Source organism: Stegostoma tigrinum, chromosome 4 (genome assembly GCF_030684315.1).
Source record: "Stegostoma tigrinum isolate sSteTig4 chromosome 4, sSteTig4.hap1, whole genome shotgun sequence".
Lineage (NCBI taxonomy): Eukaryota > Metazoa > Chordata > Chondrichthyes > Orectolobiformes > Stegostomatidae > Stegostoma > Stegostoma tigrinum.
In genome coordinates, this window is record NC_081357.1 from 80392997 (window position 1) to 80415325 (window position 22329).

The 22329-nt window shown below is 37.8% G+C and overlaps 1 protein-coding gene across 3 annotated transcripts in view; it reads left to right on the top strand.

Annotated features, from left to right (window-relative positions):
* dnajc5ga (DnaJ (Hsp40) homolog, subfamily C, member 5 gamma a) overlaps window positions 1-19067 on the top strand; it is a 45453-nt gene extending 26386 nt beyond the window's left edge. The window contains exons 5-6 of one of the 3 annotated variants that reach the window (XM_048531105.2): window positions 6917-6993; window positions 11552-19067. In XM_048531105.2, the coding sequence (XP_048387062.1) occupies window positions 6917-6993; window positions 11552-11557 (83 nt within the window). In that variant the 3' untranslated portion in view covers window positions 11558-19067. Of the gene's footprint in view, window positions 1-6913; window positions 6994-11551 lie in introns of all 3 variants that reach the window. The other 2 variants (XM_048531104.2, XM_048531107.2) reach the window with 2 other exon arrangements.
* The last annotated feature ends 3262 nt before the right edge of the window (window positions 19068-22329 follow it).

Sequence of the window (22329 nt, forward strand, 5' to 3'; positions counted from 1 at the left end):
TGCTGTTCCTCTTTGTCTAGTCATATGCTTTTTCTTTAAATTTGATTCCCTACTGTCTTAGTTAACCACAGATGTTGGGTCTTCCCATAGAATTTTTCTTTACTTTAGAATCACCTTATTCTGAGAGTTCTGAAGTATACCTTGCCACTGCGCCTATTGATCTATCTCCTAATCTAGTGTGCCAGTTAGCTAGCTCAGATTTCACGTCCCTTATTTTGGTTTAAAATATTAGTTCACTTCCTTTTTAAACTGCATGTAAAATTCTGTCATATTGCAATCATTTGTTACCTAAGAATGCCTCGACTCTGAGATCTTTAATCTTTGTTGCATTATATGATACCACTCTGACATAACCTGCTCCCTGATTGGTTCCAAAAGGTGCTGCACTAAGAAACTATTTTGAAAGCATTTTACAAACTCCTCATCCAGACTACTACTGCCAGTCATCTGATTTTTATTTGGATTTATATGTAGGTTAAAGTTGCTTCCAATTATTGTGATCACTTCATCGCAAGCATCAATATTTCTTCTTGTATATTCTGTTCCACATTGTGGCTACTGTTAGGGGGCCTGTAGACCCACCCACACTAGGGATGTATTTCCCTCAGAATACGTTATCTCCACCAAAACTGCTTTCTGCAACCTGACCTCCTGGACTAAGAACATCCCTAACAATTGCACACATCCTTAAGTAACAGGCAAGGGTAAAGGGATAGTGCTAACTTTCTAGTTTTCCAGAATGTATTGGAGAAAGTCCTGGTTTTAACTGTAGTGTCTTCTGTGACGAGACTTCAAATCCTATCCATCCTAAAATAAAATACCAATCAAAAAATCTGTAATTCCAGCCACTACAGCCCGATTGCATTTTTGAACAGATTATAATCCAGATCACTTATCCAAATTTCTAGGTTTAACATTTGGGGGGAAAAAATAGAATAAGAAGAGCAAGTATGCAATGATTGTTGAATGGGAATCCTGTTTGACAAGCTTGATCAAGTTATTTGAAGTAGCAAGAGGGGTTGTTAAGGATTATTATGGTTAATACTAATGTAGGCTTTCAAAAACCAAATAGTGCTTCCTGCTCTAATCGCGGGATTACTGACCTAGATTAAATGTACAGAGCATACTTTTAGAGTTGCAGATGACAGTTTGGAAATGTGCCTAACTTCAGTAGGATGCATACAGACTGTGTGAAACAGGCAAAGAAATGACAGATGGAATTCAATCAAGAGAAAACAGGACTTGTGTGTATTTAATTTTTGAGATAACTGGACAATAGGAGAAGGCTGTTAATGAAATAAAGGATCACATTTGCTTTATACAGAGTAGTGTTCATAAAGTAAAGAAGTTGTTCTAAATTGTTTATAAGACTTCGGTCAAATTTCAGCTTGGGTTTTGATGTAATTTTTGCCTGAGACTGAGTGGTATTACAGCTAGAAATTTTGGATAGCAAGGTCGAGCAGCAGTTGCTGCCTTGTAGAGACACTGATGTAGACACATAAGCACTCATGCATATACACGTATGTGTACACATACACAAGCACATGTATGTCTTATGACCACCACACACTCCACTCACAGTCGGACTATGACTATTTCCAAGCCTTGAAGTTGGGGTCTTTGTGGGGAAAGTGCTTGGGAGTCACTGCCTTAAAGGGTATAGACATGATATACTAGAATGCTATCAGGAATGAGGATCTAGTCAAATGGAGACTAACAATCGAAAGAGAATTGGATGAATACTCAAACAAGTCACATTCACAGGGCAAAGGGCAAAGAGCATAGAACATAGAACAGTACAGCACAGAACAGGCCCTTCAGCCCACAATGTTGTGCCGACCATTGATCCTCATGTATGCACCCTCAAATTTCTGTGACCATATGCATGTCCAGCAGTCTCTTAAATGACCCCAATGACCTTGCTTCCACAACTGCTGCTGGCAACGCATTCCATGCTCTCACAACTCTCTGTGTGAAGAACCCGCCTCTGACATCCCCTCTATACTTTCCACCAACCAGCTTAAAACTATGACCCCTCGTGCTAGCCATTTCTGCCCTGGGAAATAGTCTCTGGCTATCAACTCTATCTATGCCTCTCATTATCTTGTATACCTCAATTAGGTCCCCTCTCCTCCTCCTTTTCTCCAATGAAAAGAGACCGAGCTCAGTCAACCTCTCTTCATAAGATAAGCCCTCCAGTCCAGGCAGCATCCTGGTAAACCTCCTCTGAACCCTCTCCAAAGCATCCACATCTTTCCTATAATATGGCGACCAGAACTGGACGCAGTATCCAAGTGCGGTCTAACCAAAGTTTTATAGAGCTGCAACAAGATCTCACGACTCTTAAACTCAGTCCCCCTGTTAATGAAAGCCAAAACACCATATGCTTTCTTAACAACCCTGTCCACTTGGGTGGCCATTTTAAAAGGCTAGGCCTTTTGAACTCCTCTGCACAGAGCTAGTAATTCAGGCCTTTTCATATCACTATGAAACTTTTTATTAGGATGGAATGAAAAATTGAGGAACTTGGTTATAGTTTGAAGAGATTAGTCACTCAAATACATTGCCTAAACCTGTTCACACTGTTGGTGTTATCCTTCTTCCATTGATCTGAATTAAAAGAAGCCTCACATATAAGAAAAAGACTTAATGTTGAAATCAATGACTCTTCTTCAGACCTTTTATTTATATTTCCTTCAAATTTATCATACTTTCTCTTTATAGGTATCTGTTCACCTCCGCTTTTTCTTGTGGTAGTTAATTCTGCTCTCCAGCTAAATTCTACATCTCTGCCACACTTTGCTTAGTGGATCTCATACTGCAGAATGAGAGCTGATACTTATCCTTGGCAAATTAATGGCAAAGCCGCTAATCTGAAACTGCCCTTGGATACATAGATTTTCCTCCACGATGCTGCTGTGTGAAGCTATGAAAACCCCATTGTAAAACATCCTGCAAAAGAAATATGTCAGCAATATTGGGGATTACAATGTATTTACTTCTCTAAGAGAAACCATAAGTAATGCTACTTTTATACACAGATTTTTTTCTATGCGTATATGGGATCCTGAATTCTTGAGAGGTATCCCTTTCATGTCAAGAGTTTCACTGAAGTCCATGCAGAATTATTAAACCGGAAACAGTAGCCACTGCTGTCCCTCTTTACGCCACACAAACCACCCCATTCCCACTCTAATTATGTAGCACTATGAACCCCCAGTTCGAGGATATTGCTTCTGTTTATCTACCATCAACATACCTGCGCTTTAAAGGATGCCACTGGTCTTTTTCCCCCTCTAAAAGTAAGTTCTGGATTCGCCCACTGCTCTTTAAGACAAGAGCAGCAGCAGTTATTGCAGAATGCTACAGCCCCAGGAAGGAGCAGCAGCACCTCTTTCTTAGTCAAAGTAGGCAGAGAAGATACATACCTGATATCGTTCCCCTGCCTGTTTTATGCTTGAGGGTCTGGTTAGAAAGGAAGTGTGGCTCCACCTTTCTGAAGGAATCCCAATCAGAATCTCCTATTAGAAATATGGAGCTCTTTCATTACGTTTTTAAAAAAAGGATTGGAAAGATAATCTGTGTGACATTGACATCTCAGAAAATTCACCCCAATTATTTGCTGCAAAATCATTGAGAAGGGGCATTTTATGTGCCTATTCTACACAAGTATAGAGTGCAGAATAGAAAACAGGATTGATTTATGTAACTACTATATCTAGCAGACCTTTTTTTTGTTTATCATATGAAAATGCATTACTTGAATAATTAATACAGAACAGACGTACAAATAAATAGTAAATTGAGTCGCTATTGACTGGAATTTTCTGAAGTACGATATTTTAGGTTTGCAATAGGCTAAGAGAATTTTTCCAGCTATGTTTGCAGGACTTAACTTCAGCTGGATTTTTCATATTTTGACAACGGATAAATACTTAGGTAAAAGAATACTGAAAGTACATTTTGGTGAGTTACCTTATACTTTTAGAATTTAAGACAAATAAATAAACTTGCTGAATAAATTATTTCAACAGTTTTTATATTTCAGGGTAAGTAAGCTTTTTGATGTTTCCTACTTTTATTATTAGGGTATTTTAATGAAAATAGTAAGTGCTGAATTTAATACTCTAGTCCTGGACATTTTCAATTACAGGATTCCCAGCATGAGAAACCTATGCTTGTGCAATTTTAATGAACTATTGGAGGCTTTGAAACTTTTGTCGTAAATTTAGACTTTTCTTTTCCCCCATCAATTTGCTGCCTATCAGCAACTTCTTCTAAAATCATGTTGTTTGTTTCCATATAAATACTTTTGATAACTAGCTCTACCTCAACTGCTTTTCTCTTTGTCCTTCTGTCCCTAAATAGTATGTCTGCTTATCCAACATCCAATCTTGGATGTGCCAAAATTTCCTCCAATATTGGTGGATATTGCCACTGTATCCCTCCTCCTTGGGTACAGTGTTAAATTGAACCAGATTGTTCATAACCTTGGTATTACATTTTACTCCCACATCATCTGTCCTGTGGTAAGACCATTTTTATCTGCTTCCATGTCAGTTATTTCTGATTTTCTCTCTGCTTGTATATTGCTGAAACTCTCTACATGCCTTTGTTTCCCTTGGGTTTGATATTCCAAAACACTTACAATTGGAACATTTGTTTTAAAAATGCTGTATTAAATAACATTACGTGCATTCATAGCACAAAATGGTTGATGTTGTCTACGTGGACTTCAGTGTAGCCTTTTGACAAAGTCACTCATGGCAGACTGGTACAAAAGGTGAAGACACGTGGTATCGGGGTGCTCTGGCAAGATGGAGTCAGAACTGGCTTAGTTGTAGGAGGTAGAGGGCAGCAGTGGAAGGATGTTTTTCGAAATGGAGGATTGTGACTAACAGTGTTCATAGGCATCAGTGCTGGGACTTTTGCTGTTTGTGGTCTACATTAAATGATTTGGAAGAAAATGTAGCCAGTCTAATTAGTAAGTTTGTGGACATTACAAAGATTGGTGGAGTTGCAGATAGTGAGGACAATTGTCAGAGTATACAGCAGGAAATGGATCAGTTATGCTGCAGCTTTATAGAACTTTAGTTAGGCCAGACTTGGAATAGTGCATACAGTTCTGGTCACTACACTACCAGAAGAATGCGAATGCTTTGGTGGGGGTACAGAAAAGGTTTACCAGGATATAGCCTGGTATAGGGAGTTTTTGACTGTGAAGATAGGTTGGATAGACTGATTTGTTTTCACTAGAACGCAGGAGATTGAGGGGTGACCTGACAGAAATTTATAAGATTAGCTACAGTTGGAAGTATGTTGCCTTTTCCCAGGGTGGAGGGGTCAGTTACTAGGAGACACAGGATCAAGCTGCAGGGAGACACTTTAAAAGAGATAAGCAAGGCAATTTTTTTTTCTCACAGGTGAGTGCCTCGAACACACTGCCAGAGGAGGTGATGGTAGCAGATACAGTAGCAGTATTCACGAAGCATTTGGATGAATACATGAATAGAACGGGAATAGAGATATGGATCTGCTAAGTGAAGACAGCTTTAGCATGGAAAGGCAAAATATATTGGCACAGGCTTAGAGGGCTGAAGGGTCTGTTCCTGTGCAGTATTGTATTTTATTCTATCTGATCATTCCCCTCCTTTAGCTGATATTCCTAAACTGTCTTGGAAGTAATTCTGAAATCTGCTTTTAACTGTAATAAATACTATTCTTGGCTGTCTAAGATCCAAATATACTAATTGAGTAGCTGGAGTATCAATTCAAGCCATTTGATACTGCTGTAGAAAAATAATCCAATTGTAGCTGTTGTTTTCCCCCAAATCATAACATTATTAATTGCAGCATCGACATGCCTCCTGTTCCAGTAAGGGCAATGCTTTGCATTGGCCAGTATTGTGTGAGAACAGATTTCAAAACTGCAGACCATTGTATTTTCTGAGCCATGGTATTAGTGGGCTTGTGAAGAGGATGGATACAAACTAAGCAGACTGCATCAACTTAAATAAGGAATGTCTGTGGGAAATGCCATCTAGCTTCCAACATTAAGCCCCATTAATGCAGTGACATGAAAATTAGCAATGAGAAATTAAGGACATGCGGTAAGTATTTTGTTTGATGAGAATGCAGGTTTGATCTTGCCCAGAAAGGAAATTATTGAAAAATATTCAATGAATTGTGGATGCTGGAAATCTGAAACTGAAACAGAAATTGCTGGAAAATCTCATAAGTAGAGTCACTGGACCTGAAACATTAACTCGCATATCTCTCCACAGATGCTGCCAGACCTGCTGAGATTTTCCACCAATTTCTGTCATTTGTCTAAAGGAAAATATTGAGGAAGTTTGGAAAGGGAATAGCTTAGGTTCTCACTTACCAATATTATTTGATTACTTTCTGGGAGCCACTGGAGATTTATTCATTGATTGCAAATGTCCCATTATCAGAAATTAAATGAAAACTGCTGTGATTTGTCAATGTTATCTAAAGTTCTACTTTTATGTAACAAGATCATGAAAGCAAACGTCATCAGAGTTTACGATATTTGATTTTTATTTTTAAAGGTGTGATTTACATTGCTGTGATTTTTGAGAGTAGTTTGTGTTAAAGACTAAATTAGTTGTCCTTGATTTTTAAAAATAAATATTTGAGAACTAAGTTATGACGTTTGGCATGCAGAAACGTTTTCCAACAGCCCGCACACTACGCTAGAGTACGTTGAACAATTTTCCCCTTAGGCAGTGTGTCGTCTTACGATTCATCAGTTATAGTATAGGGTTTTGTATGAAGTATTTACAGGGTAGTCATTGGATGCAAAGCTGATTTATCATTAAAATATTTTAATGTATTAAATAACTAAGAGACACAAGAATGTTTTTCTGAGAATTTTCTTGTTTTTCATGAGGAGAAGCAGTTATTATCACCCAACCAGCACCTGGTTCAGCCAACGAAACCACTGATGAGAAACAGCAGGTGCAAATGCTGGTAAGAGAATTTGAGGGATTTTGCCACCCTGTCATTACTAATGCCCATGAGCTTATAAACTAAACAATTGCAGCAATGATTATAATACATCCTTGTTTGAATAAAAGGCTCCATCAGCTTCCTGATTGCAGTCTCACCATACCAATGACTTTTAAAATCATAACGATTATTTGCTAAAATATGCCATGTTAACAGTCTTATGACATCAAAATCTTCATCCCATTCTTACATGTAGACACTGCAGCTTAATGAGGGTCAGGTTAAAATTGTCCTGTCTATGCTTTTAAAGCCTGCAATTTGTTTGTTTTCTATTGACCTGCTGTTGGGTGCTTAATGGAAGTACAAATAATTAGGGCTGTGCATGACATTCCTTTTGGGTATCAAATTCTTAGTGCATCGATACTTCAATTAACTTATTTTCAATTGCAAATTAAGCTTATTTAGATGTTATTTCAAACATGTTCCATTCAAATCCAGCTTTTTTTCTTTGAGCTATTTGTGTGCCAATGGGCTCATAATCACAGGTTAAAAATGTGCAGTTTTGGATTTATTCCTGAAGCTTTCCTGACCTTCTCAGTTTTACCCAATATTTGAAATTACAGAGGGGTTCTCCTATAATGCATGTACCAGCAACAGGAATTGGCTATAAGACTATTGACGAAAAGGGGAACGGTATTTGTACAATGTGGACTTTGTGTTGGCTATAATGCTGTCCTGACAATGTTTGTTTTAGTATTAGAGAGCCACAACAATAATGTGGAAACACCAATGTGTGACAACATAAGAACTAACGTACTTATTGTATTATTTTGAAAAGTGACATCAAGATCATTTGGATTATTGTTTGTCATGTGACAAATTTCAACCTTTCAAATTCACAATCTATTGGAATACCAATCAGATCGATAAAAATAATAGAATTAAGCCTCAGTCTAAACTAGGCAATTGGTTTCTCAAAGAATCATCACGAGAAAGCAGCTTGAGGAAATAAATGGTTGACAATGTCCAGTCAATGAGGGATGGTGACAGCTTATGTTGTTAGTGATAACATCATGTAACTGCACATTTGGTAGTTTCGCTGGTGACTGGAAGATGCTTCCAGTGAGCGGGTGATGTTGATTGCCAGTGACTAAATGTTGTTGATGTTACTGACAGGTAAATGGCCTTACCCATGAATGCATTCAGTTGTTGCTGTCTGGGCATTGATGTTGCCAAGTGGCTTGATATTGTTCCTAATTGGCCTTTGCCGTTGCTGGTGTTGTAAAGTTGGTGATTGGAGTTTTCTCCAATGACTTAGGTGATGCTGCTGGAGATTAGATAATTATCCTCAGTGACTGGTTTTTGCTGCTGAGTTGTGATGGTGTTGAGCACTGAGTGATATTATTCTAGAAAATGCTGGATACTGCTGGTGTCCTTGTGTTCCTGTCAGAGAATGGATGCTGTTGGTGACAATAGGTTTTATTTTGCTGTCAAAAGGATGCTATCTTTGGTAGTTCAGACTTACTGCTAATAGGTGATTGCTGCTGGTGGTAGCAGAATGTGGCTGAGGGCTTGCTATTCATGATCGTGACTGAGCGATGATGAATGTCATTGTACATTTGCACTCAAACTTCAATGTGTTGTTGGTCTGTGGAAAGAAAATCTCCAGCTATGGTGATGAAGAATCTGTAAATCTCCTCATTACTGCCTGCTTCTTCAAACTGTGATGCTTTTAACTGTAAGCTGAACTCTGGCGCTTTATTGATTGTTTCACTTCTATTGAACTAATAATGTTACTTGCAACTGAATGATGCCAGTGCTTAAGATTGGGTGAAGCTAATCCTGATGACTGGAGCCAATACTTACAGGAGAGAAGTGAGGAAGAATTTTTTGTGTGATACTTTTTGATGCTCTGCCCATAACCCTGCTTTTCCCATAGGCCCCGTTATTTATATACCATGATTTGTCTATAACGTGATGTTGTACTGAAACGCAACTATCGTGCTATAGCAGAACCTCCTGTAGTTTTGTTTCTTTCACTTCCCATTATGTCTCACTTTGTCAACGTAACAGTTACTGCTTTTCAAAATAAGAGGTATGTGCTACAATTTAGGCTATATAGGGAAAAAAGAAAACAATTTTTAAGTGAACTTTATTCTGTTCTCCCAGCCCCCCCAACTGTTTCAAAAAAAATTTAATTCCAACCGATTATGTACCTGTTGTTATATTTAATTAATTTGCCATAATTTGAAGAGGAGTAGGTGAGGTGTTTGATCAGTTACAGTAATAAATGTGAGGTACTGCATTTTGGTACGACAAACAAAGGTAGAGCTTATACAATTAATGGTTGAGCCTTGGGTAGTGTTGTAGAACAGAGGGACCTAGGGGGTTCAGGTACATAATTCTTTTGAAGTTTGTGTAACATGTAGACAGGGTGGTTAAAGGCATTTGGCAAGCTTGTCTTCATGCTCCTTCCTTTTGAGCATAAGAGTTGGGACTTCACCTGACGAAGGGGTTGTGTTCTGAAAGCTTGTGATTTCAAATAAACCTGTTGGACAATAACCTGGTGATGTGTGACCTCTTCTGGAGTATTGTATCCAGTTCTGGTCGCCCAGTCACAGGAAGGATATTATTAAGCTGGAGACGGTTCAGAATAAATTTATCAGGATGTTGCCAGATACAGAAGGTTTGAATTATAAAGAAAGGTTAGATGGGTTGTAACATTTTTCACTGCAGCATAGGCAGTTGAGAGGAGACCTATAAAAGTTTATAAAATAATCAGGGGTATATATGAGTTAATGGTAGTTGCCTTTTCCCAAGGATGGGGTATTTCAAAACTAGGAGGCACATTTTTAAGATGAGATAAGAGAGATTTAAAAAAGACACAAGGCAAATAGAACATAGAACAGTACAGCACAGAACAGGCCCTTCAGCCCACAATGTTGTGCCGACCATTGATCCTCATGGATGCACCCTCAAATTTCTGTGACCATATGCATGTCCAGCAGTCTCTTAAATGACCCCAATGACCTTGCTTCCACAACTGCTGCTGGCAACGCATTCCATGCTCTCACAACTCTCTGCGTAAAGAACCTGCCTCTGACATCCCCTCTATACTTTCCACCAACCAGCTTAAAACTATGACCCCTCGTGCTAGCCATTTCTGCCCTGGGAAATAGTCTCTGGCTATCGACTCTATCTATGCCTCTCATTATCTTGTATACCTCAATTAGGTCCCCTCTCCTCCTCCTTTTCTCCAATGAAAAGAGACCGAGCTCAGTCAACCTCTCTTCATAAGATAAGCCCTCCAGTCCAGGCAGCATCCTGGTAAACCTCCTCTGAACCCTCTCCAAAGCATCCACATCTTTCCTATAATAGGGCGCCCAGAACTGGACGCAGTATTCCAAGTGCGGTCTAACCAAAGTTTTATAGAGCTGCAGCAAGATCTCACGACTCTTAAACTCAATCCCCCTGTTAATGAAAGCCAAAACACCATATGCTTTCTTAACAACCCTGTCCACTTGGGTGGCCATTTTAAGGGATCTATGTATCTGCACACCAAGATCCCTCTGTTCCTCCACGCTGCCAAGAATCCTATCCTTAATCCTGTACTCAGCTTTCAAATTCGACCTTCCAAAATGCATCACCTCGCATTTATCCAGGTTGAACTCCATCTGCCACCTCTCAGCCCATCTCTGCATCCTGTCAATGTCCCGCTGCAGCCTACAACAGCCCTCTACACTGTCAACGACACCTCCGACCTTTGTGTCGTCTGCAAACTTGCTGACCCATCCTTCAATTCCCTCGTCCAAGTCATTAATAAAAATTACAAACAGTAGAGGCCCAAGGACAGAGCCCTGTGGAACCCCACTCACCACTGACTTCCAGGCAGAATATTTTCCTTCTACTACCACACGCTGTCTTCTGTTGGCCAGCCAATTCTGTATCCAAGCAGCTAAGTTCCCCTGTATCCCATTCCTCCTGACCTTCTGAATGAGCCTTCCATGGGGAACCTTATCAAATGCCTTACTGAAGTCCATATACACCACATCCACAGCTCGACCCTCATCAACCTTACTAGTCACATCCTCAAAAAACTCGATAAGGTTTGTAAGGCATGACCTACCCCTCACAAAGCCTTTACACGGGGTGGTTTGCATGTGGAATGAACTTTCTGGAGAAGTGGTGTATGTGGGTACAATTATAACATTTAAAAGAGATTTAGATAAGTACGTTAATAGGAAAGGTTTGGAGGGTTATGGGCCAGGAGCAGACATTTGGGAATTATTTAATATGGGACTGTTTGGACCGAAGGCTCTGTTCCCATGCCGAACGACTCTGTGGCTCTGAATTCCTGCCATAATGCTGGCTTTCTGCTAATTGTTTCCTTGTATGACGAATGAAATGTTAGATATCTGGAAACTTAGCTGTTTGCACAAAATACAAAGTTCTGACTTTGGAATATTTATTTTCATGAATCCAATTCAGTAGTCCTGTCCGATAATTTAAGTCATTGCGTCTACTTTTGCATTTTATGCTGGGCATATACTGTTTTACCTTTTTTTGTTTTCCTTTTTAGGTGTAAATATCCCAATCATAATTCAGCCGCAGCCAGAATGACCAAAATGTGAACCAACTTAGTCTTCAAGCCAAATGTCTTCCTACAGAAGGGATACATGAAAACACAGGATCTGAAAATTCATTTTAAACATACATGTTTGAGCAGGATTTTGAAAATTAATTTTAACAAAATATGTACATAATGTATAGTTCATATTTTTCTGAAGGATCCTGACACAGCCAACACACTTGTAAATTTGTAATGTAATGTAATGTAGTACAATCTACATTTGTGTTATTTCCAACTACAGAACAACTGAAACATTCTTATGGGATATAATCTATTTTAAACAAAAAGGTGACAGCTTTTTTTTTAATTTCTGCAGACTTTTTAAAAAACAAGTATAAACAATGTAATAAGTCTTATCGGACTGAAATCTTTACTACTTCAATCTTCATTCCATTGAAATAGATGTCTGAGTTTGTAAGTGAATAAAAATGGTAAGTAGTTTCAAATTGCACTGATTTAGGCTTTCAAATGACTACACTAGCTACTGATAAAACACTGCTAATTGAAAAAAGAATGTTGTACATACATATTGTACATGTTTTTGGGAAAAGTCCATTCCTGTTATGTTTACCACCAAAACCAGCCCTCTTCTGAAGTGTGTGCAAAATGTAACCAAAGCAGATTTCGTCTGGGAATAGTAGGTGTCTTGAACATTTCAGTTTTAATGGATTAGAAAGAAGTTCTTTCATTGTATAGAGGAAGTAAAATGTGTAGGTATAGAACAGGTTAGCGATGTGCAGCACCTTTTTTGATTTGATCAGCTAGATGCTTTTTATTTGAATGTTGCAACCTATTAAAATGAATTTATATTAAAAGTGTTCCATCATCAGGTGATGAACCTCTATGCATTCGCTGAAAGTTATTTGATAAAATTTTTCTTCTCAAAATGGCTTTGACCTAATAAGAATGTACTCTGTACAACTGTGCACTTTTGATTCCTGATTGATATTTGTGCTAAATAAGGTTATATACTTTTGACTCGGTGGATTTAGTTATCAGGACTGTATGTGGAATATATTATGACAAGCTAAGTTGCAGTTACACGATTCACTTCATTGCTTTAAAACAAAAGGTGGCCAAAAATTTAAATCTCTTAGCCATAGAAGATAAGCGATATTTAAATCTGCAGTACATTTAGTTGTGTACCTAGTGCTGCTATGTATTATTGGAATTTTAATTTATTGGAAGTTTTGAATAATCATTTATTTGTTCAGACCAATGTAATATTGCATTCTCATTTCTCTCCCATGTCTTTTTCAAAGTAAATTTTACCATTGAATATGGAGATCAATTTTTGATCTCCTGACATTGGATTTATCACTCTGTCGGGCATTTGCCTTGTGTGACAATGGTTTGGGATCTTGATGGTCAATTCATGTTACTGAAACTGGAGTGACCTCTTCAGGGTACAAGCCTGAGCAAATTTTAAGGAGGTCCAGGCAACTCAAATGTCAGGATCTCCCCTGACTTCCTTGGTTGGGACCAAAGGAATTCAGAGATTACATTACACACATTTTCAGGAATTGCCAGAAAGATAAGAGTTAGGCAACGATCCACCTTTTGGCCCCACTCCAGACTTTTTTCTCAGGGTTTACTGTCTTAGCCTTTATCTCTCCCAAGGTATGCACAAACCTTGGAGCTATTTGTCCATAGCTGGGTGTTTGGGTCATAAATGCAAGGCATGTCCACACACTGGACTTGCATGCTGCATTCTGGGGGCCAAATAGCCATCATATTCTCTGAAGCTTTAGCCCAAGGCCAGAGGTTTCCTTAGTTCCACTTGTGCCACGTGGACTTGGCAATGGAAAGGCTGTGTGCCAACAGGAATAGATTAGCACTTTCAGATCTCCTTTCTGAATTACTGTGAACCAGCAGTGTAGGTTGAAAGTGAGAAGCACATTAAAATACAAAAAGCAAGAAAAAGTTAATTTCTCCATCTGCACACTAAGCACATCATGTCAACTTGCTGTACGCACCCATTAACATTGAATCTTTCACAGAACTGAAAATACCCACAGAGTAATATTTAATGGCTATTAATTACTAGCCTGCAACAAGTTTAATAAGTTTCATGTAACTTAACTTTACAAATACAGGGCTAATTAATTTTTATGTTAAGGGTGTCTTTCTTGTATCCTTTAGCAAATGGTGAAAATGGATTTCTCTATGCTCTGGTAACATCCGAGTGAGAGAAACTTTGTTTTAGTGACCCATTAAATTGAATATAATTTTCTTTTGAGCTGGTAGCCATGCATGATTACTGATTACTTTTGTTACATGGGTGAATTCTGCAAATGTCATATGTTACGATTGCAACTGCAAATTTTTTCTGCATTTTTGAATTTTTTTTTACAGTAGTCATTGAAAATAATATGGCATTGGAATTAATAGTGAAATTTAAAAAGTAGACCAAAAACTGAATTGGGTTGCTGCGATGTGCCACTGATCATTTGCAGTTTTTGAAAATACTTTCAATTCAGAAGTAACTAACTCTTTTCTTGCTAGTAGACTGTGGGTAAACGACCATATAGTTAAAAGCTTTAAAAGTTGACACTCGCAAAACAAGTTTTTGTTCTGTCTCAAAATAGTCATTGTGTATGCCAAATACTTTTGCCCCCCCCACAAATCGTGACATGGAAATTTAATTGATTCATGCAGCAGAATTAGCCACTTTTTATTTGTCTATGTAATTGTAAATACTGGAACCTGTATGCTAAATTTATTATACTGAACTTTTAAAATAGTAATTTTACTACTGTGCATAAAGTTACCATACTTGTATATTTTCTAAATTATATGTTTACAGCTAACAAACCTTAGTGATGGAATTTGTTCTGAGATACACTATTTTTTAAAGACAGAGAATGACTCTGATGGAAAGATCTTCCAAGGTGCAGTGTAATATAGCAAAATACTTTTAGTACTAATTTGAAATTTCTTGACCTCACTGATTAATTCAGGTTTCAAAAAATACTATGCCATATGTAAATGTGAACATCAGATGAAAATTTTTAATAGATTTGCATTTTGCTCATTTCGGATGCAATCCAGAAAATGGGTCGTATTCCAAGAGGCACATTAGACTGCCAATCCTCTGAATGTTTAAATTAGCATATAATTAGAATTTTGGGGAAAACCTGTCCTGTTAAGTAAATGAACATTCACTAACTAAAGACAGTTTGTCTGCATGAGTGTTTACTTAGCATTGCTTGGGGATCAATATTGGAGAGTTGCATCAATGTATAATACTGTATGAAAATAGAATTAATTCTTTTAACATTGTCATCTTGCAAATTTGTGTAAATTACTTTTTTCCAAAGTGTGTGCTTTTCACGTGATTATCTTTACTGTAGATGAACAATGTATACAACACTTTTTGCCCAATATTGGTTATCCTGTTTCATCATCTGAAGCTTAAAACTGTCATTTTGTAAATAAACACTTTGAATTTCTATGATCCACAAAAAAAGTTAATGTTGATACCCATGTAGCCTAATTTGTATGTCATGCAGTGTTTACAGCAGCTTTCTTAGCAATTTCAGGATTAATATTTGTCCAATTGTAGTGCATTTGAACAGGTATCAATTGTTCTATGCTGTGACGTGTTATATTAGTTGTGGATAAAATCTACTTCTAACATTTTAGAATTATTGCTGTTTCAAGTTTAAGATGCAAAGTTAATTTGGTAATGAGGGTCTAGTTTTCTAATCCTACTGTACCCATTTTAAAAAGCGTAGTTTCTTTTTGAAGGTAGGGTTAGAGTTATGAAAATTCTTCCAGCACAGCTGAGTAACATGGTCAGAATATTCAACCAAATCTAAGTGAATTTTTGACTGCTTTAAATTTAAGTCTGAGAAGATTTTATACACACTCATGGATTGTTCCTGGCCTATAATTTATTTTTCATACAAAGAATTCAAATAAGGAAGCAGTACATCATTTTTATAAGTAGATTTTTTCCCCCTCCTGTGTTTTACACATTCTTTTGCAGTCAACATTTCTGTTGCAACGTTGTCATGAACTATAAGGAGCCCGATCTACTTTGCGTGTTGTATCACCTAAGTGATAAAATGTAATTGAGGTTAATGTTGTTGAATAATGTGATTATATATTTTTAATCCATATAAACCAAAACTTCAATCAGTGGAGCATTTATATAATACTGAAGGGGAGGCAATAGTCTACTGGTATTATCACTGTACTGTTAATCCAGAGATCCAGATAACATTCTGGGCACCCGGGTTTGATTCCTGCCACAGTAGATAGTAGAATTTGAATTCAATAAAATATCTGGAATTAGGAATCTAATGATGACAGTGAGTCCATTATCGATTGTTGGAAAAACCCACCTGGTTCAATAATGTCCTTTAGGGAAGGAAACTGCCATCCTCACCTGTGACTTCAGACCCACAGCAATGTGGTTGACTCTGAACTGCCCTCTGGGCAATTAGGGAAGGACAATAAATGCTGCTTGACCAGCGACATCTTCATCCTGTTTAATGAATAAAGAAAAAAGAAATAATATTAGAAAGAAAACAGCGCATTTGGGCTGGAAAGTAAGAAAAGTTATTGAGACACTGATTACCTTAACTTCTTTAACCTTCAGTAATGTTAATTCATCTTTCCTGAATATACACGCAGAGTTCAATATCGATGCATGAATTCTGCATCCACATTTGTTTGAAAGTTTTCTGAAAAGAAAATCTACTATCAAGATTTAGCTGATAAAATTGAATTTGGAAATCTGTTTCTACTGCATAGTCACAGGTGTACATGGATTTTTTTTCTTTACACATTTACAGGATCTGGTTCTCAGCTATACACTTATTGATTCATCCACTAGAAGTCCAAATTGTATTTTTCTTGGAAATTGCACATTTACAACCAAACCTCATTTTAAAGTGATGTTTAAAAAAAAACTTTGTGGCAGTATAAGTTAGCTTCTTGGGTTTCACTTATTCCTCTAAAGAAAATTCTGTCTTTAAGGAATTTTTTTCTGTTTGTGCATGCTAGTGGAAATGATTAGTAACTGATCTGCCAGAATAATTGTAACAGGAAAAACTGTTGGATTTTTAATTGAGGATGTGCAGTGATCAGGACATGTACCCTTAAGGAGGAAAAAAAAATCTGTTTACTTATCAAAAATATCCTCATCATTCATGGGAGATGATGGCAAAGTCACACAAGTTATCTGTAGCAGTAAATGTTAGATCACCCTCTTACGCTGCCGTTTAATCAAAATGATGATTGGCAATTTGAACAGCAGTAATATATTTTCACTGTATCTATGATTAATAGATCAGGATATACTTTGTACTAAACCATGCCAATGCAGTGCTGTGTTGGGGTATAGAAATATTGTAAAATGTATACTGCAGCTGTTGATCACCAAGCACAAATTTTTTTGCCAATGGAAAAGCCGGGCATTATAACTTCAGAGCTGGAATCTGTCTCCAATCTGGGTAGCAGTAAAACTGGATCACGTGAAAAAGCATTCATGCTTGGGCTTAATATCAAATAGAGTATAATCCAGTGGAATAGAAGTAATATTCAGGGGTCTGCATGCTTGATATTAAAAATTTAGCATCTGGAACTTATCTCTGTACATGAAGAAGCATGTAGGCATAGAGTTTGTTTAGTTGTTACAAATGGTATTTGAAGCCAGGCTGCTTGATCAGAACTATTCTGCAGGTATAGCTGTACCCTAGAATGAGGCAATATCAAAAAATAATTTTCCTATATATATCAAACATGGCAAAAAATAAAACAAATCATGAGTTCACAACTTACTGCCTTTGGGGTTAAAAGTCAGATGATGTGCAATAGTGCTATCAATTAATTTTGAGGTATTATGTAACTTTACCAGTCTTCATGTCTTCAGTGTTAGTAATATCTGAAATGTGAAAAAAGCTGGTATAATGTAATCACTGTCTAGTCTTCTCAGGCATCATCCACAATTGAATAAATACGTAAGCATTACTAGCAGTATTTACTAAATTACGGGCAATAATAAATTACTTTGTTCCTTTCTAAAGCATTTAGGACTATTTTCTTAGGTACAACAATTTTGGCACAGCATTTCTGGAATTGCACTAAATACTGTTTGCTCAATAATATCCCTGTAATGTCTTGTACTAATGATTGGACATACTCCATGATTTACAACCGAACCTCATTTTAAAGTGATGTTTAAAAAAAAAACTTTAATCTATGATTTATTGGAATTGTTGTTCCTCAACAGTAAATATGCATACATACAAAAACATTGTGCAAGTAGTTTTGAAACTTGATTTCAAAATTTACACAAAGAAATTTAGTTGCTGCTTTGAATCACAAATGTAATGAAATGCAAGTTAGTCTGCTGTAGGGTTTGTTTCTTGAATTCCAAGTGTATAAGAGCATGTGCCATTTTGTGCTGTTCATGAAATTATATATTGTGTACTGTACTTCAAATTTTGCCAAATAGTTGTATTTTTGGGAAGTCAAGCTGTTCATAAAATTAGCTTCTTTTATCTGAACCATTTTAAATGTGTTTCTGGCAGTTTTTTTTAAAGTAGTTTTCTGGATTACTTGACTCTTTGGGAATTGTGTCACTTGTTGCACATAGTCATTTGTGGTTAAATCAGCTTGTAAGCTAAGAGATGAAGCTATTTAGGAAGATTGCTATTTGGCAAAGAACAGTAGTAACTAAATTTATATACAGGCAGTATATCATTTATAATTTTGCTGACTGTATCCAACATAACACCTCAAATGATGGGAAAGTTACTCTGGTAAAGGTTAAATTCTTGGGTTATGGTTTCTGTTGTTCACTTTAAAAATCTTCATGCTTTTGAAGAGAAAATAATAAACTAAATCAAATCACTGAATGTAGATAAAGGCTGCTGTCTTGTTGTCTACACATACATCTCCATTATTGGGGCGGCACGGTGGCTCAGTGGTTAGCACTACAGCCTCACAGCGCCAGGGACCCAGGTTCGATTCCTGCCTTGGGCGACTGTCTGTGTGGAGTTTGCACATTCTCCTCGTATCTGCGTGGGTTTCCTCCGGGTACTCCAGTTTCCTCCGACAGTCCAAAGATGTGCAGGTTAAGTGGACTGGCCATGCTAAATTGCCTGTAGTGTTCAGGGGTGTATGGTTTTCGGGGGATGGGTCTGGGTGGGCTGCTTCAAGGGGCGGTGTGGACTGGTTGGGCTGAAGGGCCTGTTTCCAAACTGTAGGGAATCTAATCTGAAGGGTCTAAGGGGGATTTATTTTGCTTCAGTGTCATGATGAGAAATCTCCACTCATGGAAACCAAGTTAGTTAGTAATCAAAGGGCTTGGGTCTTTTTTTCAGCTTCATTATATAAAGGGATAATGATTTTCATTTATTGGGAACTGAGCGATGTTACAACTTGAATCTAGACTGAGCTATGTTCAGATTTAATGTGATCAGAATATATTTTGTACAACTTTCTCATGAATGACGACAATAAATATGGATTCGCAAGATGTTGTCTGGTGTGTATCATGGTTTAACTTTTTTTCCCCCCAGAGGAACAATACAGATTATTACAGGCTATAAAATGCATATTGATGGATTGTACAATCACTTCCTACATTTGTTTCTTCATCCTGACGCTCCCAAATTGCCAAATTGAGATTATTTTTGTTTCTTTATCATTCTTTCATGGGAAATGGGTAGTACTAGCAACATTGTCAACATTCGTCATCTATCATTAATTAAAATATTAGTTGTTAAATGATATCAGGACTTGATTTTTTAGGAAGGTAGGAAAAATATATTCCAGTTTCTTTCAAGAACTACTTAACCATGGGAATTAAATATAATCCAAGTCAAGGAATTGCAGAGCATTAAAATGGGACACTCAGATGTAGGCTGAGATGCTGTTTCTGTTACAGCATAGAGACTGATTTGCCATCAGATCATTCTTAATATGGCATATCTTTAACTTGCATGTTCAGATGAAACACATATCCATGAAGCCTTGGAGTTCTATTGCTTGAATGACAAATAGGAGGACCAATTGATGTAACATACTGCAAGGCCAGTCTCCGGAAATGAATTTTCATAAGACCGTGACTACAGATAATTTAGTGAAAAAATGTGAACAAACAATGTTTGGAGGGAGGAACAGCGCTATTGATGCAGTACAAGAAATTTTAAAGGCTTATATACAAAGGAAGATGGTCTCTAGTAGCAGTCACCAAGTACTCAAACAAAAAAGCATACTGCCTTCCAGGGGACAGGGTAAGGGACACAATTAGATGCAAAAAAACTTTTAAAAAAGGAAAGAAACTAAGCAGATGCTGTTGGTTCATACTGAAATTGGCAAGTGTAAGTTGAAATTTTGCAGAGGCAATTCGAGAAGTTAGGTGCAACATTAAAAGAAAGGAGCAGATTAAACATGACCGATAGGGTGTTCAGAAGATTCTAGCTGAAACAGATTTTTCATCAGTAATAGAGTTCAGGGTTATGGGAAATGGAAGGAAAGAGGAGTTGAAGATTATCAGATTGGTCATGATTTCATTGAATGGCAGAGTAGTAGGCCTGTGTCTTATGGGCATTCGATGAAAAGTGTAATAGTGTTACAAATTGCAAAAGTATTGGAGAACTGCTAAGGCAAAATCAAACTCTACAGGGCTTTTGGTTATTAATTTAAACTACTGAGCAAGGTTAGAATTCAAAGTTGAGAGATCCATATTCTATCCATTCCAGGTTATGGAGGCTGGGGGGAAATTTGAAGCACAGTTACAACTTTAACAAGAAATCTCTGATAGCAGGAAGTAGCAAAAGACAGTTTAGAATGAAGGAACAGTTATGAAAGTGGGGGAGAATAAACTTTTACGTTGTGAATTTGAGGTTGTGGAATGTACTAACTACAGTTAGTTTCTGCGTTAGTCATTATGTCAAAATTTAAGAGGAGCTTAAAGGGGTTGCAGAAGGCAAACATTTGGAGAAGAATTAGATTGGATTTGTGCTGGACCTCTTCCCTCATTTATAAAAGTTTTTCTGAATGTAAAAAATAGGAGGAATTCATTGACCCTAGGTGATGGTATAATGTACAGGTTAAATGCCAGAAAGAAACCTTGTTTGATTAAACTTATTTTTGTCTTAGTTAATGTTAGTCAACTGGACTCAAGTCCCAAGGAAGTTTGCTCCTATACCACTCTTTAAACTTCTGATTAACAGTTACTCTGAACTGCAGAAACAACCTTTACAGTTCCTATTCAAGTCTGATGGCATGAACAATTGACAATTCTAATGGTTAAACTTGCCAAGTTTAACAACCTGAAGATTTCTATCCTAAACTCACCTGGCTTGAAAAGTTCACAAACTACAAAACACTACTGCTGTCATGACTGATTTCTTCTAAACTGAACCTAACGTGGAGAGAAAGTAAAACCTATTTCTGAGACAACAAAATGTGAGGCTGGATGAACACAGCAGGCCAAGCAGCATCTCAGGAGCACAAAAGCTGACGTTTCAGGCCTAGACCCTTCATCAGCTATTTCTGAGCTTGATTTTTCTCACCTAAAAGTCTGGCATTTTCTGAACTGACCAGAAAGCAAAACAAACACTTTATAACCGGCACTGTAAATACATCAAACACAAAGATGTCAGCACCTTACTTTGTTAATATTCAAGACATAAGCACTTTATTGCATGTTCATGAAGGCATGACTACAATCATGTTCATCTCTATGCCTAACTTTTTAAAAGAGTACATATTCCAAAAATGATGTTTTATTTGCTTTTCATCACTAAAATAATAACAATGTTTGCTAATACTAGATAATAGGAAATATACAACTTAAGACGTGAATATTCAATTAAATTCTATTTGTGAAAGTGTGTGACAGGAAAGGATTTTGAGGGAATGTTCGCCTAAATGGTGAGCTGCACAACGACTACCCTGTGCCAAGAAAGGGGCAGCTCTGCCGCTGAAAGACACTTACCCCAGGACCTGTGCATAGTTGCGCCCCCAGAACTCCACAGTCAGTCTGTCCAAACTTGGGGGCTTGCCCTTCGTGAGCCAGGTGAGAGCGTAGGTCAGCTCCTCCAAAAGGTGTCCTTTGGGCTCAGCTAGAGCAGGTCCTCCCACAGAACTCTTGTGAGCATCCTTACTGAAAAGATCCACAGAGAACAGATAGGCGTTAATTTGGGCCCTGATGCTCTCCAGATCTGCGACAAGGGGCCCATCATCGTTCAGCAGCATAAAGAGTTGCTAATGGGTACCGCGTGTCTTTTTTTGCTGCAAGTGGGAGCCGCAGTCCAGGTCCTGGAGGAGTCGGATCCGCCAACTCATGTATGTCACGTGGGACCCGACGAGCTGCAGGTCTAGGAGCGTAGCGACCTTCTCGTTACCCCCCGCAGGGCTGGGATTGCATCGGGTTGATGGAGACTTGATTTCAGGTCAGGGACTTCCTTCAACTCCTCAATCCTGTATTTCCGCCTCTTTGCTGAGCCCTCGCATACATAGAACATAGAACATAGAACAGTACAGCACAGAACAGGCCCTTCAGCCCACAATGTTGTGCCGACCATTGATCCTCATGGATGCACCCTCAAATTTCTGTGACCATATGCATGTCCAGCAGTCTCTTAAATGACCCCAATGACCTTGCTTCCACAACTGCTGCTGGCAACGCATTCCATGCTCTCACAACTCTCTGCGTAAAGAACCTGCCTCTGACATCCCCTCTATACTTTCCACCAACCAGC